General features: G+C 41.6%; 1 protein-coding gene across 4 annotated transcripts in view; it reads right to left on the bottom strand.

Annotated features, from left to right (window-relative positions):
- Nucleotides 1-24518, bottom strand: part of MPRIP (myosin phosphatase Rho interacting protein) — a 110954-nt gene that overhangs the window by 70906 nt on the left and 15530 nt on the right. For all 4 annotated transcript variants that reach the window (XM_070761403.1, XM_070761401.1, XM_070761404.1 and 1 more), the window contains exons 2-3: nucleotides 16898-16975; nucleotides 16038-16103 (exon numbers count right to left, since the gene is read on the bottom strand). In XM_070761403.1, coding sequence (XP_070617504.1) covers nucleotides 16038-16103; nucleotides 16898-16975 — 144 coding nt within the window. The remainder of the gene's footprint in view (nucleotides 1-16037; nucleotides 16104-16897; nucleotides 16976-24518) is intronic.

Here is a 24518-nt window from a genome sequence, read left to right as displayed (position 1 = left end):
TATTCTGTTACGGGAGGAGTAGTGAAGGGCTCTTCTGGTGAAGTATCTTTGGACATTTTCAAGGGTGTTAATGTCTGAGATGCGATATGGGTTCCAAACAGATGAGCTGTATTCAAGGATGGGTCTGGCAAAAGTTTTGTATGCTCTGGTAAGTAGTGTGATGTTACCAGAGCAGAAGCTACATAGGATTAGATTAACAACTCTTGAAGCCTTCTTGGCGATGTTGTTGCAGTGGGCTTTGGCACTTAGGTCTTTTGTAATCAGTACTCCAAAGTCCTTAACCGAATGGGGGTTATCTGTGATTGGGAAACACTGGTGTGGAGGAGAAGGCAAAGCAGCGTAAAATTGTGTGTGTGTGTGTGTTTTCAGAAGGGGGAAATAAGAAAGAGGAATCGCTAGTCCTGTGCAATAGCACCCACTTGCTAAACAGATGGACCAGGTGAGGCCTGGGAAAGTCCAAAGCCTGATGTGTAGAAATACCAGATGGCTGCAATTAATCTATCTCCGTGGAAAACCATTTCCTGCCTTTCTCGCAAGAACAGTCAAATCCGAAACAGCATTTTTTGATATCTCTCGACTCGTGTGTGTAGAGAGAGAGAGAGGATGTCTCCAACCATTTCCTTCCCATTCGGCATCTGAGAACGATTTCCTCCAGAGACAGAAGATATTCAAGAAGGTCTCCTGAATGCCCCCACCCTGAGATTCAAATCAGCGGTTCCCCCCCCTTTCTAGAATAGAATATATTTATTGGCCAAGTGTGATTGGACCCACAAGGAATTTGTCTTTGGTGCAGATGCTCTCAGTGGACATAAAATATAATATAGATTTGTCAAGAATAGAGTACTGTAGAGTAGAGTAGAGTAGAGTAGAGTAGATTACTTTATTGGACCACATGGAATTTGTCTTTGGTGCAGATGCTCTCAGTGTATGTAAAAGAAAATATAGATTTGTCAAGAATTATGAGGTTTAACAATGATTGTCATAGGGGTGAAATAAGCAATGAAGAAACAATCAATATTAATAAAAATCTTAGGATATAAGCAACAAGTTTTCGGAGAAGGGCAGCATACCAATCTAATAACAACAAAAATCACAACAACAACAACAACAACAAGTTACAGTCATACAGTTCTAAGTGGAAGGAAATGGGTGATAGGAATGATGAGAAAAAACTAGCAGAAGTAGAAGTGCAGACTTAGTAAAAAGTCTGACAGTGTTGAGGGAATTATTTAGAATAGAATAGAATTTTTATTGGCCAAGTGTGATTGGACACACAAGGAATTTGTCTTGGTGCATATGCTCTCAGCGTACATAAAATAAAATATACATTTGTCAAGAATCATGGGGTACAACACTTAATAATTGTCATAGGGGTCAAATAAGCAACGAAGAAGCAATATTAATAAAAATCTCAGGATATAAGCAACAAGTTACAGTCATACAGTCAACATGGGAGGAAATGGGTGAAAGGAATGATGAGAAATAGTAGAATAGAAGTGCAGATTTAGTAGAAAGTCTGACAGTGTTGAGGGAATTATTTGTTTAGCAGAGTAAAGGCATTGGGGAAAAATGTTCTTGTGTCTAGTTGTCTTGGTGTGCAGTGTTCTGTTTTGAGGGTAGGAGTTGAAACAGTTTGTGTCCAGGATACGAGGGGTCAGTCAATATTTTCACTGCCCTCTTTTTGACTCGTGCAGTATACGGGTCCTCAATAGAATGCAGGTTGGCAGACATTGTTTTTTCTGCAGTTCTGATTCTCCTCTGAAGTCTGTGTGGGTCTTGTTGGGTTGCAGCACCGAACCAGACAGTGATAGAGGTGCAGATGACAGACTCAATGATTCCTCTGTAGAACTGGATCAGCAGCTCCTTGGGCAGTTTGAGCTTCCTGAGTTGGCGCAGAAAGAACATTCTTTGTGGTGCTTTTTTGATGACGTTTTTGATGTTAGGTGACCATTTTAGGTCTTGACATAAAGCATATGTAGGTATCTAATGCCAGCTAGGATTCAGGGAGAGAAAGGGCCCTGTGTCTTCTCCATTGTTCTACAAATAGGTCTATTGTCTGGGAAGGCAGGAAGCAACCTCTACATAATTAACGCAACACAATTAGCACTGTTTGGGATTGCCAAACCCAAACAGTAACAAACGCCTCCTCCTTATAGATCAACAAATTGGTTGGCACAATCAAATCAACGCCCCTGTGTATTGCCATGCCCAGAAGTGGCTCCTCTTCGCAGCCAACACCCAAAAGTCCACGTTCAATCAGAGCTTTAACTCTGCTGAAAGTTGACTTTTTTTGTCAACACTGGAGACCACAATCACCTCCTCCATGGTTCCCAACTTTATTTATTTTTATTTATTTGTTTGTTTTGTCACTTATGTATTGATGGTATACAAACATATAATATTTATATATATATATATATATATAGAGAGAGAGAGAGAGATAGATAAATAGATAGATAGACAGACAGACAGACAGACAGACAGACAGACAGACAGACAGATAGATATGATAGTAGTAAGAAAGAACATTAGGACAGGGGACAGAAGGTACGCTGGTGCACTTATGCATGCCCCTTACTGACCCCTTAAGGAATCGGGAGAGGTCAACTATGTCCTATCTCCTTCTCTTTTCTTTCCTTCCTTCTGTCCTGCCTCCCTCTCTTTTATTTATTTATTTATTTATTAATTAGATTTGTATGCCGCCCCTCTCCAAGGACTCCAAGGGTACAAATCTTTCCTTCCTTCCTTCCTTCCTTCCTTCCTTCCTTCCTTCCTTCCTTCCTTCCTTCCTTCCTTCCTGTTTTGTTTGTTTCTTTATCAATGAAAACATTTTTCATTTTGTTTGTTTGTTTGTCAAACATGTAGAACATGTAGCAGGTATTGGTATAAATACCCTGCAGCCTAGAAATAATAAATAAATATAAATAAATAAAAGCAAGTAGGCACAGGTAAATTTGGACAATAGGACAGGGGATGGAAGGCACACTGGTGCACTTATGCAGGCCCCTTACTGACCTCTTAGGAATCGGGAGAGGTCAACAGTGGAGAGTCTAAACAGGGTAAAGTTGTGGGGGTTAGGTGATGATAATACTACAGAGCCTGGTGGTGAGTCCCATGCATCAACTACTCGGTTACTAATGTCCTTTTTTCCGCAATCGAGTTTAGAGCAGTTTACTTTACGTTTGTCTGTTGTGTGCTCGTGTGTTGTTGTGGTTGAAGCTGAAGTAGTCGTTGACAGGAAGGATGTTGTAGCAGATGATATTATGGACCATGCTTAGGTTGTGTTTGAGGCACATAATTCTAAGCTTTCTAAACCTAGGATTGTAAACCTCGGATTGAAGACACGGGAAAACGACAGCAAAGAGGGGTGAGGGGCTCTCCCGTGGGGGATTAATGCTCTTGACTCCCCATTGATCTTTTGTGAATGACCAGTGACAATGTCTCCACTTTTCGTTTGGGATGGAAGGGATGGAAAGTAGATGAAGGGGCAGGGAAAGTAAGAGGGTTCCTATCTTTAGTCGTTGACTCGCACATTTTCGCTTCCCGTTAGAGCAGACCTGGGCAAGGGGCAGCCCATGGGCCGCATCCGGCCCGCCTGTTGTCGATGACCGGCCCGCCCGCTATCTGTGACCGGTCTACAGAGGTCGGGGTCTGCTCCAGTGAGCGAGAGCGGCCAAGCACAGAAACCATGCAAACACTCCAGCGCAGTGACTATGGTGCACCGTGTTGCCATAAAGCAAACAATTTGGGGTCTGTAGAGTGGGTCTGGGTGTTTAGGTCAGGCCAGGGTCTGGGTCTTTAGAGTGGTCAGCGCTGAAAAAAATCCCCTAACTGTGAGCAGTACAGGAGTGGTACACAGATACCACGTGCTTCCTCCCCTGTCCCCTGCAGCAGCTATACAGTGTTCCCTCTATTTTCGCAGGGGATGCGTTCCGAGACTGCCCGCGAAAGTCAAATTTCCGCGAAGTAGAGATGCGGAAGTAAAAACACCATTTTTGGCTATGGACAGTATCACAAGCCTTCCCGTAACACTTTAAACCCCTAAATTACCATTTCCCATTCCCTTAACAACCATTTACTCACCATTATTACTGGTACTCACCATTGAATAAGACACTTAGTGATCCTGATATTTATAAACATAATTATTTATTAACAATAATTATGTTTTTTATTATTTATTTGCAAAAATTATTAGTTTGGCGATGACGTATGACGTCATCGGGCGTGAAAAACCGTGGTATAGAAAAAAACCACAAAGTATTTTAAATTAACATTTTTTGAAAAACCGTGGTATAGGCTATTCGCGAAGTTTGAACCCGCGAAAATTGAGGGAACACTGTATACAGTATTGGGTAGAACTGGGTTAATTATATTAATCTGACCCTCTAAAACCATCTTTGGAGTCTTCGGAGAAGGGCGGCATACAAATCTAATAAACTATAATAAACTATAAATTATAACTATCCCAATTTCTCATGTGGCCCCAATGCAAAATTAATTGCCCACCCCTGTGTTAGAGGCATGGGATGTGGGGAAAGGGCTCTGTCCCTTCCTGGTCATCAGGGTCCCACGTAGGAAGCCCACAATCTCCCCTCAAGTTTTTCCACATGGCTATTTTTCTCAACCGATGTTCCGATGTTCAAGCCCCGAAGCTCCAGCCCTTTCCCCTCCGCAGTTCAGGAATGCTGGCGGTGGAATTTATTTCTCCTTTTTCCAATACTCCTTGCACAAAAAAAGCTTCCACTCTCTTGCACACACACACAACAAACATACATACATACACACAGCCCGGGCATCATCTGGGGCTCCGACCCCAAACGCCTCGTCGACAGGATGCTGGAAAGCCGACAAGGAGCAATCCTGGAGAGGCCGGAAGAGGCGTTGCTACGCGACCATTTATTTTCTGCCTTGCCAAAGTAAAAATAGAAAATGGAGGAGACAACGGAGGGCCTGAAAGAGCGGCTGGCAACGAGACAATCTGGAGACGGCTTAAAAATAGCCATTCATCCCTGGGGAGGGGCAAAGAGCTCCCCTCTGGGGCACAAACAGTAGAATAGAATAGAATAGAATAGAATAGAATAGAACAGAATAGAACAGAATAGAATTATTTATTGTGTGATTGGACACACAAGGAATTTGTCTTTGGTGCAGATGCTCTCAGTGTACATAAAAGAAAACATACATTTGTCTAGAATAGAATAGAATAGAATAGAATAGAATAGAATAGAATAGAATAGAATTCTTTATTGGCCAAGTGTGATTGGACACACAAGGAATTTGTCTTTGGTGCAGATGCTCTCAGTGTACAGTACATAAAAGAAAACATACATTTGTCTAGAATAGAATAGAATAGAATAGAATAGAATAGAATTCTTTATTGGCCAAATGTGATTGGACACACAAGGAATTTGTCTTTGGTGCAGATGCTCTCAGTGTACATAAAAGAAAAAAATACATTTGGCTAGAATAGAATAGAATAGAATAGAACAGAACAGAATAGAATTCTTTATTGGCCAAGTGTGATTGGACACACAAGGAATTTGTCTTGGGTGCAGATGCTCTCAGTGTATATAAAAGAAAACATACATTTGTCTAGAATAGAATAGAATAGAATAAAATAGAATTCTTTATTGGCCAAGGGTGATTGGACACAAAAGGAATTTGTCTTGAAGCTTTGCCTTCAGGGACATCCAGAGCCCCCAAATCTACTTGTCTGCTTGGAACTTTATGGACTTATCTGGACCACCACCTGCCTGGGACAGTAGAGGACAATGATGGCAAACCTATGGCACGGGTGCCACAAGTGGCACATGGGGCTATATCTGATGGCACGTGAGCCTTTATTTATTTATTTATTTGACTTTTATGCTGCCCCTCTTTGAGGACTCGGGGCAGTTTGCAACAAATAATAAAACAATGTACAACACCTTAAATCCACTGCCCTAGCTGAGCTCCAACGTGCATGTGTGTGCCGGCCAGCTGATTTTTGGCTCACAGAGAGGGCCTTTTGGGGAGGGCCTTTTTGGCTTCCAGAGAGCCTCCAGGGGGGTTGGGGGAGGGCTTTTTCACCCTTTCCCGGCTCCAGGGAAGCCTCTGGAGCCTGGAGAGGGCAAAAAACGGACCTATGGGGCCCACCAGAGTTTGGGAAATGGGCTGTTTCCAGCCTCCAGAGGGCCTCCGGGGAGGGTGGGGGAGACCATTTTCGTCCCCCCCAGGCATTGATTTATGGGTGTGGACACTCGCACATGCACAATAGTACAGACATCCGAGCTTTCGGCACCCAAGGGAAAAAAGGCTCACCATCACTGGTCTCTATGATTTTAAGTTACAAGTTTAGATTTTGAACTTTTTTTGCAATTGCCGTGTTCTTCTACTGTAGATGTGTTTCTCCGTTTTGCAATCATCCCCTGCCCTGCCGGGAATTTACTTGATGATGATCACAATTTCTCTCCTGCCAGGTAACTAATTGCTTGATTGCCGCTCTAATGCACACACACAAACAAATTAGAACGATGGCTTCCTTGCTTCTGATCTCAACCGCCAATCTTTTTGGCTTCTGAGCTTCTCTTTTCCAGGTGTTGCTTTTGTTTGGTTAAGCAATAACAATAACAACAACAACAACACACAAGTGTTTGGTCAGAATAGCTCTCCATGTAAGGAAGGGTTGCAAAACTTTTTACTGCCCTACACATTGTGGGTGTGGCTTATTTTGTGGGTGTGGCTTGCCAGCCATGTGACCAGGGTGTGGCTTAAAGGTCATGTGACTGGCTTAAAGGTGGCCAACTTGACGTCACTCATGTCAAGGGTTTGGGTTAGGGTGCCTGGCCTCTCCTCGCCTCAAAGAGATGCAATTTCCCTATCTGTTTACTATGACTAAACATCCAAAATATACTATTTAATTCTATGTATATATGCCATGTGTGTGCGTACATATTACACACAGACACAGAAAAATATACATTATCTACTATATAAACTGTATGTGTATATATACACACACAAATGCACAGCTCTTCTGAAATTATACACGTTGAACCTCATTTACTGTGATAGGAAAAACATACCCAGAGCCCAGAAGGGAAAAAAAGAAAAAATGCTCTTTCTTTCTTTCTTTCTTTCTTTCTTTCTTTCTTTCTTTCTTTCTTTCTTTCTTTATTTATTTATTTATTCAATTTTTATGCTGCCCTTCTCCTTAGACTCAGGGCGGCTTACAACATGTTAGCAATAGCACTTTTTTAATAGAGCTGGGCTATTGCCCCCACAATCCGGGTCCTCATTTTACCCACCTCGGAAGGATGGAAGGCTGAGTCAACCTTGAGCCGGTGATGAGATTTGAACCGCTGACCTTCAGATCTACAGTCAGCTTCAGTGGCCTGCAGTACAGCACTCTACCTGCTGCGCCACCCTGGCTCGCTAATGCTTCCACCATTTTTGTAACCCGTCTTTGGACCCGTTCAATTTTATCCATATCTTTTTGTAGGTGAGGTCTCCAGAACTGGACACAGTATTATTCCAAATGTGGTCTCATCAGCGCTCTATACAGCGGGATCACAATCTCCCTCTTCCTGCTTGTGATACCTCTAGCTATGCAGCCAAGTCTTCTACTTGTAGGATTTTCTTTCTTTGCTGACCTACCTTTGATCTAAATTCTACGCACTGCTGCCTGACTTTGCTTCAAAGATTACCCGACCAGCCCTAAACGATGTAATTTTAATGAGGCTCCAGAGCCCAGAGAAGTGTTGCTAATCGGAAGAGACACTAATAGACTTGATGGACGAAGAACAGACCTGGCACCGTGTCCACTCCTGAGGTCATTTGAAGCGCCGTGAGAGCGAAGGGAATACTAGGTACGAGATGCCTCTTCCCAAATATCTCAACCCATCAGCCCAACAACTCTAAGCCGATTCGTCTACGGAACATCCAGTTTCATTAGGCCTCTGCCAAGCTTTTAGAGATCTGGAGCGATGCAAGGGAATTGAGCGAGAAAGAGAGAGAGAAGAGTTGGGCCAGGGGAAGACCAATTTAGCATCCGCAAGAGGAACCAAATGAAGGACCCGAGGTCATGGTCAGTTTTGGTCGCCACGATGCAGAAAGGATGTTGAGACTCTAGAAAGAGTGCAGAGAAGAGCGACAAAGATGATTAAGGGACTGGCGGCTAAAACATATGAAGAATGGTTGCAGGAACTGGGCACGGCTAGTTGAATGAAAAGAAGGACCAGAGGAGACAGGATAGCAGTCTTCCAATATCTCAGGGGTTGCTACAAAGAAGAAGGAGTCAACCTATTCTCCAAAGCACCAGAAGGCAGAACAAGAAGCAATGGGTGGAAACGAAACAAGGCGAGAAGCAACTTAGAACTAAGGACAAATTTCCTGACAATTAGATAAATTAACCAGTGGAACAGAAGTTGCCTCCAGAAGTTGGGAATGCTCAACACTGGAAGTTTTTAAGAAGATGTTGAATAACCATCTGTCTGAAGTAGTGTAGGGTTTCCTGCCTAAGCAGGGGGTTGGACTAGAAGACCTCCAAGGTCCCTTCCAGCTCTGTAGTTATTATTATGATTATTATGATTATTATGTTTTATGTTTATGATTATGATGATGATTATTTATTATTAACTATTTTTATTTATTATTATTATTAGTAGTAGTGGTATTATTATTATTATTATTATTATTATTATTATTATTATTATTATGCCCAACAAATGCAATCCCCACACACACCATCAGAAAACCACAAACACCTGAGTGAGTACAAACAAAGCATTGTAGCACAGGCCAGAGAAGAAGTGGGCATATTTTCTTCAGAGTTCTCCTCCACCTTCCACGCAACAGCCTACCCTACACGGAAGAAGCAAGAACTTGTGAGTCCTCTAGCTCGGAGTTAGGCAAAGTTGGCTCTTCTGTGACTTGCGGACTTCAACTCCCAGGATTCCTGAGCCAATCACGCTCGCTCAGGAATTCTGGGAGTTGAAGTCCACGTGTCATAGAAGAGCCAACTTTGCCTACGCCTGCTCTAGCTGATCTCAGGCAAGGAGCTTGTCAAATGAAATATGAGTAGCAGGCCTCGGGGGAATCCCTGGATATCCAGCTGCCTGGGACACTCTGGGAGTTGGAAGTCCACACTTCTTAAAATTTGCTGAGGTGACTTGCTCTAGAGCTCCTTTTTTCTGGTGTCCAAGGCTTCAGGCTTGTCTAGTCATGGAATGGACACAATACGTCATCCGAGCTGGTTTTAAAACAAGTTTCTAGCCCTTAAGACTGCTGGCAGGGGTCCAAGAGTCTTGGGAGAACTCAAAGTAGGCCTTGATGGGGAGACCCGACAGGTGTTCTGCCTAGGAACTTCACACCTTGGCGTTGCCCACAGGAGGAAAAAAGGGAAACTTTCATTAGATGAGTAAGCTAAATGGGTCTTCGCCCTTCTCAAGATATTTGATTCTGGGTTGTAGGCACTGGAACAGCCCCTTTGGCCCAACTATTAGAATAACAACATGACAGAATTGGGAGGAAACCTGGTTGTTGAGCCTTGGGGGGCCTCGCCTGTCATTTTAGCCAAGGGTTGGGATTTGGGATCGTGGTGGTTTTAAGCATCACCTGCAATCCCCCAAGCCACCAGTGGCTCCAAAAAGGAGGCCCAGGTATGATTGAGAACACCTGAGAAAGATCTAATTTTATTAATTGATTTAATTGGATTTATATCCTACCCCTCTCCGAAGACTTGGGGCGGCCTACAAGGCATAAAAAGAACAATGCGATATAATTGTCTAAATCCAATTAATTCAAAAAACTAAATGTACTAATCTATAAAACCCAGTATTATTTTTTTTAAAAACCAATCATACCCACTCAAACAACAATCATACGTAACATTCATCGTCCAGGGGACCTAAGATCTAATCGGCCTGAACCTGGTGGCATAGATGAGTCTTTTGCGAAAGGCGAGGAGGGTGGAGACCAGAGGTCCCCAAACTTTTTACACAGGGGGCCAGTTCACTGTCCCTCAGACTGTTGGAGGGCCGGACTATTAAAAAAAACCCTATGAACAAATCCCTATGCACACTGCACATAACTTGTTTTAAAGTAAAAAACAAAATGGGAACGTACTATTTAGAGGGGGGAGAAGGTCTGAAATCCATATATGTTTATGTTTTGTTTTTAATTTTCTTTGGTTGACATCTGATTGGCTATACAAGGTTTTCTTGGCTTATGAAAAATATATAAAGAAAGAAGGAAGCACTTTGGCATAATGGTTAATAAGTTAGAAATATAATTGGTGTTGCACTTTTTGAAGGAACATTAAGGAGGAAATGTAATTAAAAGAAAATGAATGTAACTGGATGACAAAATTAGAAAAAAAAACCTTTGCAACCTTTTTGATATTAGTTACTAACAAAATACTGCATTTTATTCATGGAAAATTAGATGGTGCACTGTGTTGTTTGCATGTATGTTGAGAGAAAAATTTAAAAAAATTACCCCCACCAAAAACAGTCCTTCTTTCCTCTGTCCTTCCATTCATTTCATTCTTCCTTCCTTCCTTCCTTTCTTCCTTGTTCCCTCCATTTCTCCTTCCTTCCCTCCTTCATTCCTCTCCACTTCTCCTTCCCTCCCTCTCTTTCCCTTTTCTTTCTTTCTCTCTCTCTTTTCCCTGTGCTCTTGTCACTCACCGGCGGGCCGGATAAATGGCCTCAGTGGGCCGCATGTGGCCAGCGGGCCATAGTTTGGGGACCGCTGGTGTAGACAGTATGAATCTCTGGGGGGAGCTGATTCCAGAGGGCCGGCCCCCCCACAGAGAAGGCTCTTCCCCTAAGCCCCGCCAGACAACATTGTCTGGCCGACAGACCTGAAGAAGTCCAACTCTGTGGGACCTCACTGGTCACTGGGATTCATGCAGCAGAAGGCGGTCCCGGAGGTAATCTGGCCCAATGCCATTGCAGGGCTTTATAGGTCATAATCAACATTTTGAATTGCGTCTGGAAACCAATCAGCAACCAATGCAGTCCGCGGAGTGTTGGAGAAACCTGGGCGTGTCTAGGAAGGCCCAAACCTAATGGTGCCCCAAACCAGATCTGAAGAGCAAAAATGTTCTAGCCTCTAGCAAGATGGTCAAAAATGGAAACCAGAATTAAGTCTCCAGTTCAAGGTAGGGTTTGTCCTCTAGGATGCAACTTGGCACTTTACACCAAGACTTCAACAAGCAAACACAAAGTTGTTGAAGCAACAGGTTCTCTTTCCGCAGAACAGGGTGGAAATAAGTAGGAAGAAAAAGAAAAAGACTTGGGACAAACTTTAAGGATCTAGAATGAATCCGCTATCCAAATTCTGACCGGGCCTTCTGCCACTCAAGTTCTCACAACCACGAAACATTCAAGTTTTGTTTTGTTTAATTGTCTCCTTTTTTCCACCTACCCTTTGGACCTGGAGAGCTGGAGAAAAGATCTGAGACATGAAAAAATTTGAGGCTTGGCTGAAAGTATGAGAAACATCGGAAGCTACAAAGTGTGTTTAACTTTCTCCCAAGTTCATTGACTGGTTGTAACTCTTTTTTGCTAAGTCACCACTGGAGAAAACTTCCAATAAAAACAAAAGGGGGCTTGGGAATTCTCTAGTGAAAAATGGAAGAGGATATCCTGGAGAAGGGGTGAACCAAAAGGGTTAAATACCAATGATATAATTGCTTCCAAATCACTCATTTTTGGCGCCAGGCTTAAGTAAACAGCTTAGATATAAAACCCAGCACAAGCATATTAAATAAATGTTTTTTTTAAAAAAAAAGATACTCAACATATCTTAAACCAGACAAGGTACCATAAAAAGAAAACATCAATTAATTTTATTTTGTAAATACTTCTTGTAAAGTTGGAAATGAGGGCAGAGCAGACAATGGGTGTGAAAATATTGTAATGTCTCAGGCTACTATCAGAAACTGACTCCATTAATCCGACCTTCACATTTAAAAGGAGATTTATCCTTGTAGCAAAGAGGATGAAAGTCATAAAACATCACTTAAAATGATCAGCTACAAGTTGAAATTTAAAGAGTTCCCAATCCTGAATTGGCTCCTCGCTTATGGGTGTATAAACTTTCCAAATCGTATAATTTTTTAAAAATACTCTATATTCCCACTAGAATAGAGCTATCACGTGCAAACTCAATATCCAGACATTTGTTTTCCTTAACTCTTTTGAAAGAAATGTATCCTAAAACTGAATTAAATATGTTAAAGGGTTAAATAAGGTTTAGGGGGGAAATGTTTTTAATAGGAAAGTGAACCCAAGAACAAGGGGGCACAATTTGAGGCTAGTTGGGGGAAAGATCAGAAGCACAGTGAGAAAATATTATTTTACTGAAAGAGGAATAGATGCTTGGAACAAACTTCCAGCAGGCGTGGTTGGTAAATCCACAATAACTGAATTTAAACATGCCTGGGATAAACATAGATTAATCCTAAAATAAAATACAGGAAATAGTATAAGGGCAGACTAGAAGGACCAGGAGGTCTTTTTCTGCCCTCAATCTTCTAAGTTTCTATGAATTATTTTGGTGAAATGGTCCCCAGCCCAGGTCTGTTAGCAATTTTTGATGTATCCTCTCTACCAATGAAAGCCAAAGAGCAACTTAACCAAGTACTGTAGTTCCTGCTCATTAAATGAGAATAATTCTACAGCTGCTAAATTAAGATTACAACACCCCCATAATATTGCTCAGTGGAGAATGCTGTAGAGCAAGGGTCCCCAAACTTGGCAACTCCAAGACTTGTGGACTTCAACTCCCAGAATTCTGGCTGGAGAATTCTGGGAGTTGAAGTCCACAGAGCTTAAAGTTGCCAAGTTTGAAGAGCTCTGCTGTAGAGCTTTGATTGACATTTTTATTAATTTTTCAGCCATGAGTTTCCGGAGGACCATCTCCACCTTCTTGAAGGTCTTTCCCAAAACACCTTCTCAAACCAGCCTAGGTGGGACTCCCAATCAGCTTTGCCAGTTTCATTCCAGCAAGGTGACCTCTGTCCCCAATAAACGTACACTAAACTAACTCACCCAGGTGAATAACTTACATTTTATAGGTATAGGTAGATAAGGAGATCATATCACATCCGCTTTCTTATGTTTTGCAGGAAAGGCCAACCAGAAGTTCCTCCCTTTTTTCGCCTAGTGCCAACTCACTAGTAAAATGTTGGCAGACACGTCAAAAGGAATAAGATAAATATATATTTAACATCACGGGCAATAATCTGATTGAAAAAGTTCAGACTTCTCGTTTATCTGTCGCATCAGCTGAGTCTGAAAGGCGAGGAAGGATGACATTGCTCAACTTAGAGAGGAAGAGAAAATCTTGATTTTTTTTTTAATTAAAAAAATCAGAGATGGATTGAGAAACATAGAAACATAGAAACATAGAAACATAGAAGACTGACGGCAGAAAAAGACCTCATGGTCCATCTAGTCTGCCCTTATACTATTTTCTGTATTTTTATCTTACAATGGATATATGTTTATCCCAGGCAGGTTTAAATTCAGTTACTGTGGATTTACCAACCACGTCTGCTGGAAGTTTGTTCCAAGGATCTACTACTCTTTCAGTAAAATAATATTTTCTCATGTTGGTTTTGATCTTTCCCCCAACTAACTTCAGATTGTGCCCCCTTGTTCTTGTGTTCACTTTCCTATTAAAAACCCTTCCCTCCTGGATCTTATTTAACCCTTTAACATATTTAAATGTTTCGATCATGTCCCCCCTTTTCCTTCTGTCCTCCAGACTAGACAGATGGAGTTCATGAAGTCTTTCCTGATACGTTTTATGCTTAAGACCTTCCACCATTCTTGTAGCCCATCTTTGGACCTGTTCAATTTTGTCAATATCTTTTTGTAGGTGAGGTCTCCAGAACTGAACACAGTACCCCAAATGGGGTCTCACCAGCGCTCTATATAAGGGGATCACAATCTCCTTCTTCCTGCTTGTTATACTAGGGCAGGCACATCACTCCTATCTGTTCCCCTTATTTTGACGACTGCCATCCTTAACCAATTCCAAACTGAGATCATACAACATAAAACATCCACCATAAAGCAAACCACGTTGTGAAGGATGAGATAAAGAAGGAAACCAAAGCTTGGTGTTACTCAGAGGTCAAAAAAAAGGAGTCAAGAATCAGGCCATTGAACTCCTACCCGTTCTGCAAAAATCACACGATGATTAAGACAAGCTACTTTCTCTTCACTGACGGAGAAAGCTTAGATGGCAACTGAGCTTCTAAATGTTGGCCCGACAGGAGTGGTGTGAAAGCCAGGAACTCCTCATCTCTAACATCTTCCCCAGAAAGTATCTCTCTGACTTTTGGAAATGACAACCACGATAAATTGCTTGCTGCTTTCTCCAGCTATTAATCTAGAACAGTGTTTCACAACCTTGGCAACTTGAAGATATTTGGACTTCAACTCCCAGAATTCCCCAGCCAGCATTGTGGGAGTTGAAGTCCAAATATCTTCAAGTTGCCAAGGTTGGGAAACACTGCTCTAGAGCAACCTTGGCAACTTTTAAGACTTGTGGACTTCACTTCCCAAAATTAATAATAATAATAATAATAATAATAATAATAATAATAATAATAATAATAATTTATTGGATTTGTATGCTGCCCTCTCCGTAGACTCGAGGCGGCTAACAACAATAATAAAAACATGTACAATCCAATAATAATAAAAAAATAACTAAAACCCCTATTATAAAACCAAACATACACACAAACATACCATGCATAACTTGTAATGGCCTAGGGGGATCCCCCATGCCTGGCGGTATAAATGAGTCTTGAGTAGTTTACGAAAGACAGGGAGGGTAGGGGCAGTTCTAATCTCCGGGGGGAGTTGGTTCCAGAGGGCCGGGGCCACCACAGAGAAGGCTCTTCCCCTGGGGCCAGCCAAACAACATTGTTTAGTCGACGGGACCCGGAGAAGGCCAACTCTGTGGGACCTTATCAGTCGCTGGGATTCGTGCGGTAGCAGGCGGTTCCGGAGGTAATCTGGTCCAAAGCCATGTAGGGCTTTAAAGGTCATGACCAACACTTTGAATTGTGACTGGAAACTGATCGGCAGCCAATGCAAGCCATAGAGTGTTGAAGAAACGTGGGCGAATCTTGGAAGCCCCACGATGGCTCTCACAGCTGCGTTCTGCACGATCTGAAGTTTCCAAACACTTTTCAGAGGTAGCCCCATGTAGAGAGCGTTGCAGTAATCGAACCTCGAGGTGATGAGGGCCAATTGGGGATCCCTGATCTAGAGCAGCTTCTTATCAGCTGATTCTTCACCCTTACATAGAAAATATAACTTCACCACTAAAGCCAATGTCATTGGGGACCGTGTCAAAATATAAACAGCTACTGAAGTCCACACATTCTAATTTTTTAAATAAATTTCTGTTTCGAATATATACACTAAAAAGGACATTTTCTCGATCATTACATCTTTACATTCATCATCAAACCAAGCAAAAGAGGGAAGTGAAAGAGAAAAACCGTAGACACAACAAAAACAGACTGTAGATAACTCCCCCCCCCCCCCCCGCTGTCTCGTCGACAGCTTAGTTTAAATTTATCGGTTTATCATATGGTGAATACTACTAGCAGATACTATTCGGGCATAAGTACAACCAGTTTTCAAATAACTTATCTTTTTCAATCCTCTTTTCCTATCTGCCCACACATATAGTCAATTATTACAAAATTCTTAAATAAATCTAATATTTTAAAACCCTTTTCAACTTATTCCCAACTGTTTTGATACAGCTTTCTTTTTTCTCCCTTTCTTCAAGCCATTCATAAAATTCTTTCCACATTTCGTAATACTTTCAATCTTCTTGGTATTTAAGCTCCATTGTCATCTTATCTGCTTCTGAAGGCCACACATCTTAAAGCTGCCAAGTTCAATCAACGCTGCTCGAACCCTGACCGGCGACTACTACTCGCCTGAAATACCGCTGTGAGTATTAAATGAGAAGAAATCGCCCGTTTTCGAAATTTTTTTAAAAAGTAGACTCACCATCTCGTCCAAGGCGTAGCGGAGGAGACCGTGTTCGTAAAGGATGAAGAAGCGGCGTTGCCATTTCTTGAAAAAGGGACAAGAAAAGAAAATATTATTTGACTGAAAGAGGAGTAGATCCTTGGAACAAACTTCCAGCAGACGTGGTTGGTCAATCCACAGGAACTGAATTTAAACATGCCTGGGATAAACATATATCCATCCTAAGATAAAACACAGGAAATAGTATAAGGGCAGACTAGATGGACCAGGAGGTCTTTTTCTGCCGTCAATCTTCTAGTTTTCTATGTAACCTTAATGTCTTAAGGCAGTGTTTCCCAACCTTGGCAACTTGGAGATATCTGGACTTCAACTCCCAGAATTCCCCAGCCAGCATTCGCTGGCTGGTGAATTCTGGGAGTTGAAGTCCAAATTTGGGGACACCCAAATCTTTGTTTTGAGGCTCTAGCCGTTCAAAAGTTGCTGTCATTTTTAATGCAATGGAAAAAGGAAATTGCAGAGACTTATGTGAACAGCATCGAATGGATGAATTGTAAATGTCAAAGGGAAGGTGTGGTAGATTAAAATAAGGGACGTTTTTCCTGGTACAGCCAATTTCGGGGTAGAGGTCCTGACCTTGCCCCCAACACAAGGGCTCCAGGGAGTCTTAGACCCCCAATTCTGGAAAGAGGACAAATTTGGGTCACGTGCGAAGATTGAATCCCCACCATCATTTGAGCCCTGCGAAAACCAGATCCCCTCTTCCACTCCACCCAGACAGCGAGACGGATGGCATATAAATTTAATAATACATAAATAGAAATTAAAAATCTGAACTCACTGCCTTCCTAGCCCAGCAAGGAGGAAGGAGTAGCCCTTACCCGGGAGCGATGTACAGGGTTGTCAAAATCCGTGCCCTCTGGCGCTAGTAAAAGCCATCCACCATAAATAGGCTTGGCCTGAGAACAGAAAGAGAAAAGTATAATTTTTATTTATTTATTTTTCAAATAACAGAGTTTATTAATTTTCAGTCTCCTTTGCAAAAACAATAATGCAATAAATACAACAAGTGATTCTGCATTGTTACATCATTGCAACTTTTTTTTTTGAGTTACCTCACATTTTATATATTTGGACATAATAATAATAATAATAATAATTATTATTATTATTATTATTATTTATTAGATTTTTATGCTGCCCCTCTCCGAGGACTCAGAGCGGCTCACAACAACAATACATCATGTACAAATCTAATGTTAAAAACCATTTAAAACCCTTATAATAAAAAGAAAACGATCACACAACCTAACAGACCATACATAAACTATAATAGTTAGGGGTATGTCAGTTTCCCAATGCCTGGCGACAAAGGTGGGTCTTCAGAAGCTTTCGAAAGGCAAGGAGGGTGGGGGCGGTCCTAATCCCTGGGGGGGAGTTGATTCCAGAGGGCCGGGGCCACCATAGAGAAGGCTCCTGCCAGACGGCATTGTTTAGTCGACGGGACCTAGAGAAGGCCAACTCTGTGGGACCTAATCGGCCGCTGGGATTTGTGCGGCAGAAGACAGTCCCAGAGGTATTCTGGTCCGATGCCATGAAGGGCTTTATAGGTCATGACGAACATATTGTATTGATACTATATTATTACAATAGCTAAAATACTTATATTTTTCTATATACATATTTACATGTTATGCTCATATTTTAACTCTTTATTTTTACTTTTATTTATTTGTTTATTTTATTAGATTTGTATGCCGCCCCTCTCTGTAGACTTTTGTTTTTCTATGCTCGATCCAATGGTACCATCTGTTCCATATTTCAAAATATCTTTCTGGCCTTGCAAGTCAACTGTTAGCCTATCCATCTCAGTGCATTCATAAATTTGGCTAATTATTGTGCTTTCTGGGGGGGTTCCCGAATCTTTCAAAAATTGGGCAAAAGTGATCCTAGCCGCCATGGTGATATGAAGTATGAGGCATTTAATTTATTTATTTATTTATTTATTCGATTTTTAATGCTCCTAGTATAGTTATTCTTGAATATTCCTAAAAGGAGAAGTTCCGGTGTGAATTCTATTTGTACATGGGTAATTTCCTGTATCCATTTGTGTGTCCTGGTCCAAAACCTTTTTGTGTCAGGGCACAACCACCACCTGTGAAAGAAAGTGCTGATTTTGTTTTTAAAGGGCACAATTTCCAACCATTTACTCCGTGATGCAGTTAATAGCTTATAACTCCTGACTTAAGCATTTCTTTGCTTCAAAGGGCTGCGAAGGGCGTAAATATGAGGATGGGCTACAATGCAACTTTCTCATCCGTGTCATAGCTGTGAACGGTTGCTAAATAGCTGTCGGCACAAACACACACAACTCCCTGGGACTGTGTGATATTGTGCCTCTTTCAATTAAGTGGTCCTCCTGACCAGGACTGACTTATGAATGAAGCTTTGGGAGACTGCTGAAATGCAAGCCTAAAAGCTTTAACCAATGTCAAGCATGTTTGTTAACTTTATTTTAATTGTTCAATAAAGTCTATTTTTAAATTTTTTTAAAAAAAGAAGCTTTGGAAGACAACAACAGCAAACAATGAAATAGAACCAAGTTGACATCCGCAACAGACACACAACTGAAGTAGCAACACTGCATCTTTTCAACAAGCCCCTGCGGAGAGGCACAGCTGCATTAAAAAGCAACTTTAGAGAGCACCAGGGTTGTTGTTTTTTAATTAAATTTTTATTTTATTTCGTACAGAAAAGCAGAGAAAACAACACCACACAGCAATTTATCAGAATCATTTGTTGAGCTGGGCTGCAAAGTGATGGGCTCCTACGAGTACAGTCAGGTACGCAAAACTAGTTGAAAAATTTTGGTCAGGTGTGCAGTACCGATAGAAAAAATTTGCATTTTTTTCCCATCTGGGCTCTGGGTATGTTTTTCCTATTGCAGTAAATGAGATTGAATGTGTATAATTTTAGAAGAGCCGTGCATTTGTGTGTGTACATACACATATAATTTACATAGTAGATAATGTATATTTGTATGTGCCTGTGTGTAATATGTATGTGCACATATGACATATATACCTAGAATAAAATAGTATATTTTGGATGTTCAGTCATAGTAAATAGAGGGAAATTGCATCTCTTTGAGGCAAGGAGAGGCCAGGCACCCTCACCCAAACCCTTGACGTGAGTGATGTCAAGTTGGCCATCTTTAAGCTAGTCACATGACCTTTAAGCCAGCCCCCTGGTCACATGATTGTCAAGCCACTCCCACCTGGTCACATGGCCAGCAAGCCACACCTACAAAATAAACCACACCCACAGCATGGTAGTAAAAAAAATTGCAGCCCTTCACTGGTTGGGCAGCTACAAACCCCAACTAAATACATTAAAAATTGGCCCCTTTCCTCAAACACAAGGGGTATCAAGGCCTAAGTTTGTTTCCCTCTTCCAAAAATGGAAGCCATCATGTAATAATAATAATAATAATAATAATAATAATAATAATAATAACGACGATGATGATAATGATGATGCTGTGGCACAGATGATCCACTGGAACTTGTGCTGGAACTACCATTTACCAGTGGCAAAGAACTGGTGGGATTATAAGCCCGAAAAAGTGGTCAAAACGAGCAAGCAAAACTACTGTGGGACTTCCGACTTTAGACTGACCAAATTCTGAAGCATAACACACCAGACACCCTGATTGTGGAGAAAAAGAAAGTATGGATCATCGACATCGCAATCCCAGGGGACAGCAGAATTGAGGAGAAGCAGCTAGAGAAATTAGTGAATTACGAAGATCTAAAAATCGAGCTGCAACAACTCTGGTATAAGCCAGTGAAAGTGGTCCCAGTGGTCCTTGGCACGCTGGGCACAGTACCAAATGATCTCAGCGGACACTTGAAAACCATTGGAATTGACAAAATCTCCATCTGTCAATTGCAAAAGGCCGCTTTACTGGGATCGGCAAACATAATTCGCCGCTACATCACGCAGTCCGAGGTGCTTGGGAAGCGCCCGACTGGTGATGAAATACGAAATCCAGCATAGTGATCTCGTTTGCTGTGTTGTACTGACATAATAATAATAATAGTAATAATAATAATAATAATAATAATAATAATAATAATAATAATAATAATTTATTAGATTTGTATGCCGCCCCTCTCCGAGGACTCGGAGTGGCTCACAACAAGCAGTACATATACAAATCCAATATTATTATCCAATGTAGGAGATTTTATTTTTGAATCCTCTTGCCTGCTAGGTTTACAGGTCTAAAATAAACCTGCAAATACTTTGGAGCCGAAATATTCCTAGCTCTGGATTCGTAATCAAAACCAAAACAAATAAACAAAAAAAAATTACCAAGATGGGCTGTTTTGGTTGTTCTTTGTTGTTTTAAAAACAAAACTCTGTAAACCTGAAGTTAAATCAGGGCTTGTTTATTTGAGGAAAGCACCAGCCAAATTGAAAAAAACCCAAACCAGTTCCTCTCTTTAAAAACAAAAATATCCCGAGCCAATTCAAGGAGCCCTCCCTTAAACCTGTTCTCCAAGTCCCGGGCTGTTGCAAGATGCTACAGACCTACTACAACTATCTCCCTCCAGATAGAAGGGAATCTGTCATCGCTCCACCCTGGTTGGAAGGAGGAAATCGCAGTCTTGCAAGTTGTTTTAAAACACACACAATCCGGAACTTGCAATTGGTTATCGAAAGCGTTTCTCTGCGCAGACAAGCCTTCCTTTCTCCTTGCAACCTGCCTATCCTGGTTTGTTCGCGCTCTTCATGGGCCCAGCCGACGCGACACACCCGCCCCAGTATTCTCTGCAAATTTATGCTTGCTTAATTTTAGTTAAGTGGGTAAAATGAACAGGCCTTCCTGTTGGGAGTGGAGTCGAAACCTGGTTGAACACACACAAACCTGACCTGGTTATTTCAGTCCCAGACTTTCCTTCAGATCCTGGATTAAGTAGCAACATTTTTTTGTCTATCAGAAAAGCAAACTAGACCTCATGAATATCTAAACAAGAGCCAAAATATCTGCTTCCTTTGCTGTTCCTCTCATTTCCAAAGTTTCTAGTCCTCTTCACATAATGCCCTTTAAATTTATTTTACCAATGCAGCAGGCTGGCCCTGCTTAGTTATACAAAACGGCAGAGCCTTAACCACCGGATGGATAGATTTAACTTCGGGATGCTAGACCTCATGAATAATGAAAGTACATTTGGAAAAGTATGCAGTTGAGTAGGCGGCGACCGAATATTTTATTTTTAAGAGGTGGGTTAATGTTGTAAGGCAGAAAAGAATGCAAACGTTTTCAAGGGGCCCAGAAAAATGCCACTCCTCATAATTCACTGCCCCACCCAGGAGCCCATCGAAGGAAAACAGACCTCTGCAAATCTGCAAGAACAAAATTTTTTGGGGGGGGAGCTTAAATTTGCAAGTATGTCCCCTAATCCAAGGTCCCATTAGACCTTCCTTGTCATAAAAACTTGCCTGCGCTACTAAAATCTCAAAAAAACAATGAGAAGGTAGATATTATTCCTAACAACAACAACAATTTGTAACACAATTGGGGAACAATTTGTAACACAATTTCCATTGAGTTTGATTTTTGAGCTAGGCAGGCTGGTTTCAAAAATGTCGTTAGTTTTTTTTCTACCAAATCAAGTTTTTTCTCTACACCTTATATATATAAGATAATTAATTAGGCAACATGAGCATCAAATTGCATTTTTGACATAGCCCTCTTGCTCACTTCCCGGAAAATCTTGGTGCTGTCAGTGATCAGGGGGTGAGCGATTCCACCAAGATTTGAAGATCATGGAGGCACAGGATCAAGGTAGAAGGGATGGACATAGGATGGGTGACTATTGTTGGAGCATCAAGCGAGAATGTCTACAGATTAAACTCTCCAGAAAAAACTATAAGCAAAATTTTTACCTTAATATGTATAATTACCATTTGATTTTTTTTGTATGAACAGAATTTAACTTGCACTAACTATTACACCCTTTGAATACAACTATTCTTTGTAAACAGTATATTTGTCAAGTTTTTACTTTCCTTTAAATGCACAATTTGTATGGCTTTGGAGGGCACCCTGTAGCTTAAAAAGTTGACCTGATAGACAAAAACGCTGGTTATTTTCAGATCCAGAGGCCAAATGTTAACTGAAAACAAGTCACAGATTTAAGACAATGAAATTGCTGCTCCCCAGTGCAATAAGGAATAAGGGCAAGCTCACAGTGGTCATTGCAAACCCTGGATTCTGCCCATAAACCCTGATCCCTTTGGATAAAGATGGTAAGGACAGCATTCCGAAACCCGCCACGCCAATCCAGACAGGTTTGGTGAAATTTGCCATTCCAAAAAAGCAAACCTATATGAGCTTATTGTAGACCAGGAAGGGCGCCAACTTGCAAACCGCTTCAGGAAGTGCTTGCTTTAAAAAAAGATATCACCTTCCTTGAAATCAATCGATAACATTTGAGGGGCTTTTCCGGCTGCCTCGATGCGCTGCTGGGCTCCCCAAGCCCCCCCCCCCCGCCCCCTTTGCAACCAGGTGCTCTAGTTGACAATTCCACACATACACAAAGACAGAGAGACCTTTGTGAATCTGAGCAAACCTGGATCTCGAAGCCGGCTTCCTCCAGAGCCCTCCAGGTGCTCCTGATCCGTCCGTACTTCCCTCGGCTCATGGCTGCCTGCTCCCCACACTCCCCGGGGTCCGTCTGCTTTCTGCTGGGTGGAGGTGCTGCTTTCCTCCTCCGTCAGGGCACCTGGATCCCCACCCACCCTTCTGCGTGCAGTTCTACCTGCCCCACACCCTCCGTGGCTCACGGCTGCCACGCCCTTCCTGAACACACCTGGTCGCCTCTCCCCGTGGCTGTGAAAAGGGGACAGCAGAGTGGGAAGGGGCCCTTGGAGGTCTTCTAGTTCAGCCTCCTGTTCAAGCAGGAGACCCTATGTATCATTTCAGACAGGTGGGCTGCCCAATCTCCTCTTAAAACCCTCCAGGGATAGGATGCTTGGCTGCATAGCTAGAGGTATAACAAGCGGGAAGAGGGAGATTGTGATCCCATTATATAGAGCGCTGGTGAGACCACATTTGGAACACTGTGTGCAGTTCTGGAGACATCACCTACAGAAAGATATTGACAAAATTGAACGGGTCCAAAGACGAGCTACAAAAATGGTGGAAGGTCTTAAGCATAAAACATATCAGGAAAGACTTCATGAACTCCATCTGTAGAGTCTGGAGGACAGAAGGAAAAGGGGGGACACGATCGAAACATTTAAATATGTTAAAGGGTTAAATAGGGTTCAGGAGGGAAGTGTTTTTAATAGGAAAGTGAACCCAAGAACAAGGGGGCAGAATCTGAAATTAGTTGGGGGAAAGATAAAAAGCAACGTGAGAAAATATTATTTTACTGAAAGAGTAGTAGATCCTTGGAACAAACTTCCAGCAGACGTGGTTGATAAATCCACAGGAACTGAATCTAAACATGCCTGGGATAAACATATATCCATTGTAAGATAAAATACAGGAAATAGTATAAGGGCAGACTAGATGGACCATGAGGTCTTTTTCTGCCGTCAGACTTCTATGTTTCTAGTTAAATACAGTGCTCAAAAAAATAAAGGGAACACTCAAAGAACAGATCCTAGATCTGAATGAATGAAATATCCTCGTTGAATATTTCATTTGCACAACTAATCCATTTGCGCAACAGCAGGTGACATTGATTGTCAATCAGTGTTGCTTCCTAAGTGAAGTTTGATTTCCTTGGAGTTACATTGTGTTGTTTAAGCGTTCCCTTTATTTATTTATTTTTGAGCACTGTATATAACCCATGTTTCAAAATTAAACTAAAAACAGATTTGGAATGGAATTGAAGAGTTAAGAAATAGATTCCTAGAATTGAAAAAATGAGGAAAGCTATTTAGACTATTGCTTTTTTAAAGTTGAAATTAGATAGAGCTTTTCTTAAGATAGGATGAATAATTGAAATTTAGGATTTTTTAAATTATTTTATATGAAAGAGTATAACAACAACAACAATAGCAGCAAAAACAACAACAACAACAACAACAGAGCTGGAAGGGACCTTGGAGGTCTTCTAGTCCAACCCCCTGCTTGGGCAGGAAACCCTACATTACTTCAGACAGATGGTCATCCAACATCTGCTTAAAAACTTCCAGTTTTGGGGCATTCACAACTTCTGGAGGCAAGCGGTTCCACTGATCAACCGTTCTGACTGTCAGGAAATTTCTCCTTAGTTCTAAGTTGCTTCTCTCCTTGTTTAGTTTCCACCCATTGCTTCTTGTTCTACCTTCAAGTGCTTTGGAGAATAGGTTGAGTCCTTCTTCTTTGTGGCAACTCCTGAGATATCGGAAGGCTGCTATCATGTCTCCCCTGGTCCTTCTCTTAATTAAACTAGCCATGCCCAGTTCTTGCAACCGTTCTTCATAGGTTTTAGCCTCTAG

The sequence above is a fragment of the Erythrolamprus reginae genome, chromosome 9 (genome assembly GCF_031021105.1).
Source record: "Erythrolamprus reginae isolate rEryReg1 chromosome 9, rEryReg1.hap1, whole genome shotgun sequence".
Classification (NCBI taxonomy): Eukaryota; Metazoa; Chordata; class Lepidosauria; order Squamata; family Dipsadidae; genus Erythrolamprus; species Erythrolamprus reginae.
The sequence above is the reverse complement of the archived record's forward strand: the minus strand, read 5'-3'. Positions and strand labels throughout refer to the sequence as shown.